We start from the raw sequence: 10,672 nt of genomic DNA, 5'->3' as shown, positions 1-10,672 counted from the left end.
AGAGTAGCCGGCATTGTGGCATAGCAGGTTGGGTCGCCTGTACTGTCAGCATCATATATGGGTGCCGGTTCTAGTCCCAGCTGCTCCACTTCTGATCTGCTCCCTGATGATACACCTGGGAAAGCAGCAGATTGACCCCAAGCACTTGGGCCTCGGCACCCATGCTGGAGACCTAGATGAAACTCCTGGCTCCTGGCTTTTACCTGGCCCAGCCCCAGCTGTTGTGGCCATTTGGGGAGTGGACCGACGAATGGAAGATCTCTCTGTCTCTCCTCTGTTAACTCTGCTTTTCAAGTAAATAAATAAATGTCTTAAATAAACAGAAGCACTAAGAAACTAAAGTTGCATTCAATTTATTAGTCCTGTTGAAATCTTGGAAGTCATGTACCTGTTCCGGGCTCAGTTCCCAATATGTGCAAAATATTGCTCATATTTTGAAGAGGTTTAAGTAAGGCTGATAGTCTTAACTATTTTATTAATAAAAAAAATAAAAATGATAAAAATGTAACAAAACATCCACAGTCTCAAGTATTTGAATTACTGGCCTTACATTATTTTCAAAATCACATCACAATTAGCATTAAGGTATTGAAGAGAGTTCGACTAGTCTTAGCAATTAATTGTAGATAGATAAATAAAATAATTTTAAAATCACTGTATTTTATTTAAATTAAACATTTCAGTGACAACTTTGAAGAGAATTAGAGGTCTAATCACGTATTAACATAGAATATATGACAGTTACATGTATCATCATTAAAATTCCTTTTATTGTTCCTCTAGTGGAATTAAATATTTCCGAAGTCCAAAGTCAAGTATTTTTTCTTAGTTTTCCAATCACTATGATTTGTCTTCTGTTGGTCTATTAAGTAGAAAGTGAACTATCTGAAGGAGAACATCATCATTAAAACCTTTCACATCTTTGTCCTCGATTGTTTCATAAAGAGGCTTACTTTGTGTCCCCCAACATATATTTTTACGAGGGTTATTTTGATCAGCTTGTGCAGTCAGTGCCAAAGTATTTAACTGGTAGCAGAAAAAGGAAAAGTATTTTCCATCTGTGATCACCCCCTGGGAGACAAAAGGTCGAGTAACATCTGCTTCACTCCAGAATCCTGTAGAAGAAAGTTATGCTAAGATTTACATTCTATTTTTTTTTAACCAAAACAGAACAAACATACTAGAAAGCTATTAAATACTTCCTATAATCTAGTTACTTTACCTACCCAATTCCTGAAGACCTCAAATTTCCCCTTTCAGCAGTTAGTAAAATGGCAGTGTTATCTATGGCACCATCTACACACTGACACCATTCTAGGCTCTAGCCTTGCTGGAAGCCAAGTGGCCACAGGACCTAACCACGGGTATCAGCTCCACCCCCATCTTAATGGGATTCATTGCTTCTACTTCCCTGCCCATCCCCCAGCAAAGTTTTAAAAGGACCTGTTTCCTGAACACGTGGCTCTTTCTCTCCTTCTAATGATCTCTTTCTCTGTCTCTCATTCTCTCTCTTGATCTCTCATACGTTCTCCTTTTCCCTCTTTTCCTCCTTTGCCCCTTCCCTCTGGTCTGTCAGGTTTCCCCTAATAAACCCTTCCCCTTATTCCAGAAATAATGTTTGGTGTGTTTTGTGATGGCCATACAGTAACCTTATATTCCATTTCTAAACAAAAAATTATTTCATTAATCATTTGGGGAAAAAAAATCCTCAGAAAAAACTTGCCTTTCTAAGGACTTCAACAGCATCCTCAGATAAATTCAGATTTCCATTACATATTTCAAAACTGTTTTTGAGCTGCTGTCATTTTGTTTCACAAGTCTTATGCCATAAAGATCCAGGAAACCTTAACACCTTTACTATCTAAATATTCTGGCTGCTTTTTGTTCCAGGCTGACAGACTATTACACCTTCAGATACAACTGCCAAGGCCAAGTAGCACCTTTATTTCCCCATGCATATTTTACAATATCCTCAATGGAAGTAGCCAATGAATTCTGTAAAATTAAGTACTTTGCCTTATAGAAATAGTGTCATTCTAACATCAAGAAAGTTACCTCTCACTTATTCCAATTCTGCCTACTATTTCCACTTCTATCATAGAAAAGTCAACAATAGTTGCACACAATGTTAAAATGTACACATAAAGGAAAAAGGTGAGCTAATAACTAAATCTGCATCAAAAATTCCTCCTGGATATTTATATATGATTAATCTAGTTCATACTCTATTACTTCAGGTTTTGGAATAAATTCCAAATCCCTCAGTATGTGATCTAAAGCTCCTAAAGGATATGGCCTCTCTTCCTCTTAGTCTATCATTCCCCCTTCCCTTTCTTCACCATCCTGTATATTATTCCTGGAACACTTCAAGCCTGTTTCCACCTGAGACTTCTTTGTTTGCCTACAAGTGCCTTCCCTCATACTTGTGCAGAGAACTCCTTACCATTCAGATCTCTGTACAAAGGTCATTATTATAGAGCCTCCTCTGAACGACTCTGTGTAAATAAATTCCACCTCACATCTAATTTAACCATCTCCAAAAATCATTCTGCCTTTTAGTATATATTCTCTAGAGTTTTACCATCAGCTGAAAATATAACATACTTACTATCTTTTATTCCCTCCCTGTAGTATAAGTTCCAGGAGAACAGTCTCTGTCTCATTCAGTACTGATCTCCAAAGTCAATAGTGGTTGGCAAATAGAAAGCATTCATTATTTACTGAATGAATGGATATCTCCTAATCCAAATCCTGGACATGGTCTTTAAAGATATTTTATAAGATAGCCATGAGTTATTTAAAACTGTAATCCAACAAATCCTTTCCTACTATCAGAATACTGTCATCACCTATAAAGAGCTGGCTTAGCTGACTTTAGTATTCGAAATGCTTGTGAAAACCACCAGAAAAATATGTTTTCACACATGAGTTGGTCAAAGCAAAATCAAAATAACTACAAAAGAGACACCTGAAAATTTTCTGGACTTCAAGCATATTTTGTGCCAACAGAAAAGCTTTCTAAGTGTTCAGATTCAGCCTACATTTTAACCCAAAGAAAACAATGTGAAGTATTAAATTTTTAGAATGTCATAAATACTTTTAAGGAATAACAATACTATAAAATTAGTTTTACCTTGATACATAGCTTGTGCACCAGTCCAAGCAAAAAGGCTTGCTATAGCATTAGCTCTAAAAACAACTTCTATCTGATCAGCACGGTTCAGTTTCAAAAGCCTTTCCCTGTTCAATTTATTAGGTAACAGATGAAACTGTGTGTGGCCATAACAGCATGGATCTGCTGGTTTTGAGCCTATAGAACAAAATAAAAACATTTCAGTGCAATGCATGTGTAGAATATGTTTTAGTACGGTTTAAAACCCATCTTTTGTATACATCATGTGCTCAGTACTCAAAATACATAAACGGAAAAATTAGGTTATTTATTGATTATAATAAAGTCAAATTTTACAGGAAAGCACATTTTTTGACAGTTTTCATAAAGCTCACTATGATACAGACTAAGTCAAAAGAATAGATGTCAAAGTTACTTAAATTCTCCACCATTCTGGTTTTCCCAAACCCTTTAGACATCATTAGGAACTTTGTTAATACCCTTGTCTTATTCACCGGAGAATACAAGCACTTAAGGCCACAATGACTGAGAAGGAACTGCTATCAAGTAGTTTTGGAAAACTAGTATATAACTTTAACAAATTGCTCGCCGGCGCCGTGGCTCAATAGGCTAATCCTCTACCTAGTGGCGCTGGCACCCTGGGTTCTAGTCCCGGTCGGGGCACCGGATTCTTTCCTGGTTGCCCCTCTTCCAGGCCGGCTCTCTGCTGTGGCCAGGGAGTGCAGTGGAGGATGGCCCAAGTGCTTGGGCCCTGCACCCCATGGGAGACCAGGAGAAGCACCTGGCTCCTGCCTTCGGATCAGCGCGGTGCGCCGGCCGCAGCCTGCCAGCCGTGGCGGCCATTGGAGGGTGAACCAACGGCAAAAGACCTTTCTCTCTGTCTCTCTCTCTCTCACTATCCACTCTGCCTGTCAAAAAAAAAAAAAATTTCTCAAGTTAGCTAAGAATTAATAACAGAGGGGAAAAAGTGTAAAACAATAAGCTACATGAGGGCACAATTCAAGTTTTATTAATTTCAAATCCCTCATGGCAACCACCCATATGTAATACATACAGGATGCTTCAGTAAAAATGCCAACTGTGAACACAGGTAAAATTGTAAACATTTTCAATTTTAAAAAATGACATATCATTTTTCTATATAAAAAAAACTTCCTAACTTTTTTGTTAACAGTTAAAAACCTCTATTTCAGTAGAAGCAAGTCAAATGTCAATGTTAAGCTGAAAGAATATTTTCTTTCCAATTTCCATGGTTTGCAATTGAGATTAAGATTAATTGAGATTAAGAATTATGTTTCTCTCAAAAACAACACTACTAGTCGAACAATACCCTAAACCTGGTTCGGTTGTGTGAGTGCAGCCTGTTGAAATCCCTGTTTAGTATATACTAAGTTGATCTTCAGCATATGAAGGTAATTGAAAATGAAACGTGATGAAGGGCGGGATGGGAGAGGGAGTGGAAGAGGGGAGGGCCACAGGAGGGAGGGAGGTTGTGGGGGGAAGCCACAACAATACAAAAGTTGCATTTTATATTCTACTTAAAACTATTGGTTGAACTCTGTAATTAATACACAATTACTCTTAGGTGTTTAATTAATGCTATAACTAGCACTCAAATAGTATTTTACACTTTGTGTTTCTGTGTGGGAGCAAAATGTGGAAATCTTTACTTAATACACGCTAAATTGATCTTCTGTATATAAAGATAATTGAAAATTAATTTTGATGTGAAGAGAAGGGGAGAGGGAGTGGGAGAGGGGAGCGTTGTGGGTGGGAGGGAAGTTACGGGGGGGAGGAAACTATTGTAATCCATAAGCTGTACTTTGGAAATTTATGCTCATTAAATAAAAAAAAAAAAAAAAGAATTATGTTTCTAATGGACTATCTGAACCTGTCAGTCATCAAGAATTTTTCATTACAGTTAATACTCCAAATTTGCATAACATTTTCAAGATATTTACCACACAATACATCACAAAAGAAAACTTACCAATAAATATGCTGTTTTCATACTGTCGTTTGAATAAGGGAAGTTTGTCGGGTTTACATTTTATAACTGGGATTTCTACAGGAACAGAATAATCCAATGGCACAAACTGAAAGAAAAAAAAAAAACAATGAATTAACAAGGACATTAGTATCTATGTATTTTACTCACATTATATTTAAAATTTTAGGATGAGGTAGTTTGACAAGATGATTTGATAACACTTTCATCCATCCTAACGAAAGGCCAAATGTAGCCTGCCACTTGCTTTTACAAACACAGTTTTATGACAACACAGCCATTTATATATTGTATACGACTGCTTTTACATCTAAGAACAGAGAGGAATAGTTTCAACAGACGTATGGCCAGCACAGCTTAAAATATTTACTATCTAGACCTTTACATAAAAAGAATGCCCACTCCTAACACAGAAACAGGGGCAATTCTCCAAAAGAACTGTAACATATAAAATGACCAAGCTTTCTACTGTAAAAAATCCTTTTATTTACAAGTAGTTAATGTAGTCTAGTGTAAATTAAAACCATAAACCATTGTCAATAGTTTCATATGAATAGAAAGAAAAACCTGTATGGTCCCAAAAACTGGTTTTTAACCTCACTTTAAAAAAATTACTTGATCTTTGTAGAATATTCTCTCACAGATAAAATAGTTAAAAAAGATTTTCAGATGATATGTCTTCAAGAGAAATGTGAAAGGTAAGAGATCCACCAAAAATATTTTAACTTCCTGAGGGCATTACCTAGTTTGGCTATGACAGTTCTACATTAGAGGTGAACAGATACATATACATATGCAATAAATCCTTACCTCTGGGAGCTGCTTAGATATTCGAATCTGGTTGTGTGGTTTATCATTTATTTGGTATCGCAATGCATCAACTCTACCTTTTCGATGCCCTTTGGAAATAATTTCTTCATCACGCAACCAGTAAAAGTTAACTGGGCGTTTACAATCTATTAAAAGATATTAAAAAATATTCTCATTAGATCATTTAAATAAATTGGTTATTAAAATGAGAAAGAACACTTGGGGATACAAACTTATGAATGACTGTATCTAAAAATGTACTAAAAATTACTCTGTTGTCAGATAAAGGCCTGGGTTATGCAGTAATTTAATTTCAAAGAAAATGGCTTAAATATAACTTATTTTACAACTTAAAAGTTTATTGTCTATAATCAATGATGTGCCTCTGTTATGAGTACTGTAACCAAAGAGATTTCTCAGTTAATAAAATTCAAAGAAAATAAGACTAATAAGAATACCACTCATCAGAAATAAAAAATTTGAGACATTAGAGCTGTATTAGGAATCAATTCAATCTTCACAGCGACTCTAAAAGGGACATATAATAGTTGCCATCATCCCATTTTACAGGAACCTGGTAAAACCCTGGTGGAACCCGGGTCTTGACAAAGTAAAATAAATTTTCTAGGTCACCAATCTTTGGTCCAAGTCCATGACCACTTCCTTCCCAACAGAGGAAAGTATCATGCACACTACAAGGTTCAATGGAGTACAAATATACAGCCAAAATTATGTTAACTCAACAATATTAAAATACCCAGAGTGGTAGATATAAAATGAGGAATGCATGATACACACTTTTTTTTAAACACTGCCCATATGTTAATTGTTTTTAATGTTTTCACTGAACAGCTAATGTAAGTTGTTTACTGGGGACTCAGCATTGCTGAGTTTGAATCCTGACCTGGAAATCTACCTATTGGGCTTTAGACACGTTTAACATTTCTTCCCCTCGCGCTTTTCTCTTCAAATTGATAGAACATGCTACCTAATGTGAACGGTTACTGAGAGAATTAACTGGTTGGACGTGGCACGTAATAAACTCAATGTTAGCTACTTGATTAACATCTCATTTAAACCTCACCATTTAAGTATTATTTCCACAATTTTCGTCTTGAAAATACAAAGAGTAAACCAGAGTAAGGTAGTGAATCTACAAAAGGTCACACACGGCACCTGGAGAGCCCAAAGGCAACCTGTCCCACCCTCTCGTGGCTCCTTCTCTCCATGACCACTTTCACTAGGCCGGACACTCACAGGGCAGCGAAGGGCTGCAGGCCTGCGGCGCTCAAGCTGCCTCCAGACTAACAGAGTGACTCTTAGAGCAGGCCGCCCGCCAAGGCACCCAGGGACTAGACGACAGCGAGCAAGGCAAAGCGCGCACATCCGCAGCGCAGCGGCCCGGCGCCACCCCCATCTGCCCGCCCAGCTCACCGAGGGCGGCGGAGGCCAGGGTCGGGTTGTGCGGGCTGAGCAGGCCCATGAGAGCGGCCACCAGCTGGTCCAGGAAGGGCGAGACGACGGCCTCGCGCACCTGGGGGAGCGGGGCGCGCCGCCGGCCCCGCAGGTAGAAGTGCTCCTGCAGGAGGCAGTCGCACGCCGCGGCGCGCAAGGCCGCCACGTCCAGCGCCGGCGCGGGCTCCGCGGGCAGCGGCGGCAGCCCCGACAGGAACACGGTCTTGGTGAAGCTCTGGTACCAGCGGTCGGCGTTCAGGGCGAAGGTCTGCGGGTAAACCACGTACTTCATGAACTGCATCTTGGTGAGGATTCGCAGCTTCTCGTCCACCGACTCGGCCGCGTGGGCTTTCGCATGCCAGCGCGCCACCCGCCGCTGCCGGGCCGCCTTGCTGTCGGCTGTGAGGGAGGCCACGATCGGCGGGTACCGCGCCGCGACATCCGGGCCGGTCGTTTCCAGAGCCGTGGCGGCGGCCTCGGCAGCGGTGTGTAGTGGCCGAGCCCGACCGCGAGACAGAAGCCTCCAGCACCTGGCCGCCGCCATCTTCGCCCACAGTCCCGGAGCCCAGAGGTCAACTTCAGCAATTGTCCCTGCGCTCTCGCCGTAGTGACCAATCGGAAGGCAGAATCCGAGTCGGCCTTGGGGAGGACGATTCTTAGTGGCCCTGGGATACGTCACGTCAGCGGTTTCTTAGCCAATGAGGTCGCGTCTGCGAAGTTTGTCGCAGATTTGCGCGACTGCTGAAGTGGCGAGCTCCTGGGTTTTGCGCGGGTCAGGCAGTGAGGAAAAAAATCTCCCATAGCAGATGCTGCCCCCTAGGTTGCTTTCTTGTCAGGAACGTTTAGCACGGAGACATCAAGCCCGTGTGTAAATCCCCTGGCTTCGTTCGCGTTGTGTCACGCTGCGGTTGTGTTTTGGTTTTTAGAGCTAGAACTTTTTTCTGAAAGTACCTCATGTTTTCGATATACGTATTTAAGAATTATGCTTGGCATCGCTCAGGTGTGACCACTATAGATTTTTTGGGAAGTAGTTCCATGTATTTCTCTGTGCTTATACATAAATTAATGATGTATTTCATTTTTTTAAGTGAAGGAATATATTTTTACTTAGATCGAACCGGGGAGAAAAAAAGGAATTAAAAAAAAAAAACTACTGAAGAATGATATTTAAATTTTATTAAAGCGCATTATTATTTCGAGATGAACTGATGCCTACTAATCTGTGAGCTCCTTTAAGAAGGAACTGCTTTAGTGTTGTCGGCAACCAAGCACTACCTCTAGGTAATACTCACTAAAAATGTTTTTAAAAAATAACCAAAATTACTCAAATCTGAGCTCATTTCTGCAAATCTGATGTATTATCTCAGTCTTCTCCTATAATTAGGAACTTCCATAATATTGACTTGGGCTTATTACACTAATTCTTGAGGGCTTTTGAAAACCTAATATTTTGTTGCAAAAAGAACGTTATGACTATGTAAACATTTAAGTTAAAAAAGCACAATTGTAAAGTTGCAGATCTATTAAATTGACATCTAGAAATATGTACCTCAGGGACAGGCATTAAGATTAACGTTCCGCTTGGGGTACACACATCCTATATCAGAGTGCCTGGGTTGGAATCCCTGCTCAGCTAGATAATAGCTACAAATGATAATTGAATGGAAAAATAACCATTTCACCCATATACAGTAAATGTTAAATATCATTAAATCCATAGTATAACATCCTTAACCATTGGTTTGATAAAGGTATAAAAAAGAGTTTTACAAAACTATTTGAAGCAATACTGATATGCACAGATACTTCTTTATTCTTTCATATTTTTTTTAAAATTTTAGCCCCCACATATAAGGGAGAACATGTCATATTTATCTTTCTGGTCCAGCTCATTTCACACTGCTTGATGTCCTCCAGTTGTGTCCATTTTTCTGCAAATGGTAGAATTTCATCCTTTCTTTATAGCTGAATAATATTCCATTGTGTCTGTGTGTGTGTGTGTGTATATATATATATATATATATATATCTCATGTTTCCTTTATTCATGCATCTGATGATAGACACCTTAGTTGATTACAAATTTTGGCTATTGTGAATAGTATTGCTATAAAAATGGTGGTGCAGGTATAGCTTTGATACACTGTGTTCCAGTGTTTGGGGTATATACCCAGTAGTGGGCTTGCTGAATCATATGGCAAGTGTATTTCAACCTTTAAAAAAAATCTCCACATTATTTTGCACAGTGGCTGCACTAATTTACAGTCCCACCAACAGTGTATAAATGTCCCCCATTCTCTTCATCCTCAAGAGCATCAGTTATTCTGTATTTTGGATTTTAGCCATTCTGACAGGTGTGAGGTGATATCTCATTGTGGTTTTGGTTTGCATTTCCCTGATGCTAGTTATGTTGAACATTTTTTCATGTATTTGTTGGCCATTTGTATTTCTTCTTTTGAGAATTGTCTATTGAAGTTCCTTGCCCATTGTTCAGTTGGATTTTTTTTCGGCTGTTGAGTTTTCAAGTTGCTGATCTTGGGGTATTGTTCCTTTGTCAGGTAGGTGGTTTGCAAATATTCTTTCCCATTCTGTTGGATACCTCTTCATTCCATTGATCATATCCTTTGCTGTGCAAAAGCTTCTGAGTTTGTTGTTCCATTTGTTTAGCTTTGCTCTTGTTGCCTGGGCTTTGGAGGTCTTGTCCAAGAAGTCATCCCCTACACCAATGTCTTGCAGTGTTTCCCCTATATTTTCTTCCAGCAACTTCATAGTCTTAGGTCTTAAATTTAGGTCTTTTATGCATCTTGAGTTGATTTTTATATATGGGGAGAAGTGTGGATCTAATTTCATTCTTCTACCTATATAAATCCAATTTTGCCAGCACCATTATTGAAGAGATTACTCTTCACTGTGTGGTCTGAGCACTTCTTTCAACAATCAGTTGTTTGTATGTATGTGGATTAATTTCTGGGTTCTCTATTCTGTCCCATTGATCTATATTTTGGTTTTTATGTCAGTACCATGCAGTTTTGAATACTTTAAGTTTGAATAAGTTTGTAGAATTCGGGTATTTTGATGCCTCCAGCTTGATTTTTCTTGTTCAGGATCGCTTTGGCTATTCTGGTCTTTGTGATTCTATATGAATTTTAGGATTGCTTTTTCTAATTCTGTAAAGAATGTCATTGGTATTTTCATAGGGATTGCATTGAATCTATAGCTTGCTTTAGGTAGCATAGATATTTTAATTCTTCTGATCCATGAGCATTT

At 39.0% G+C, this 10,672-nt stretch overlaps 1 protein-coding gene across 1 annotated transcript; it reads right to left on the bottom strand.

The window, feature by feature from the left end:
* Window positions 1–449: 449 nt before the first annotated feature.
* On the bottom strand, window positions 450–7,966 carry MRPS30 (mitochondrial ribosomal protein S30). Its single transcript, XM_008262185.5, has 5 exons — window positions 7,386–7,966; window positions 5,952–6,097; window positions 5,124–5,229; window positions 3,134–3,310; window positions 450–1,115 (listed from the first exon to the last, which is right to left on the bottom strand). The coding sequence occupies exons 1-5, from the start codon at window positions 7,948–7,950 to the stop codon at window positions 841–843; spliced, it is 1,269 nt and encodes a 422-aa protein (XP_008260407.1). The 5' UTR covers window positions 7,951–7,966; the 3' UTR covers window positions 450–840.
* Between the last annotated feature and the right edge of the window lie 2,706 nt (window positions 7,967–10,672).

This window comes from Oryctolagus cuniculus, chromosome 14 (genome assembly GCF_051225735.1).
Source record: "Oryctolagus cuniculus isolate XC-2025 breed Fujian yellow rabbit chromosome 14, ASM5122573v1, whole genome shotgun sequence".
NCBI classification, from domain to species: domain Eukaryota; kingdom Metazoa; phylum Chordata; class Mammalia; order Lagomorpha; family Leporidae; genus Oryctolagus; species Oryctolagus cuniculus.
This window is presented reverse-complemented; position numbering and strand designations above follow the sequence as displayed.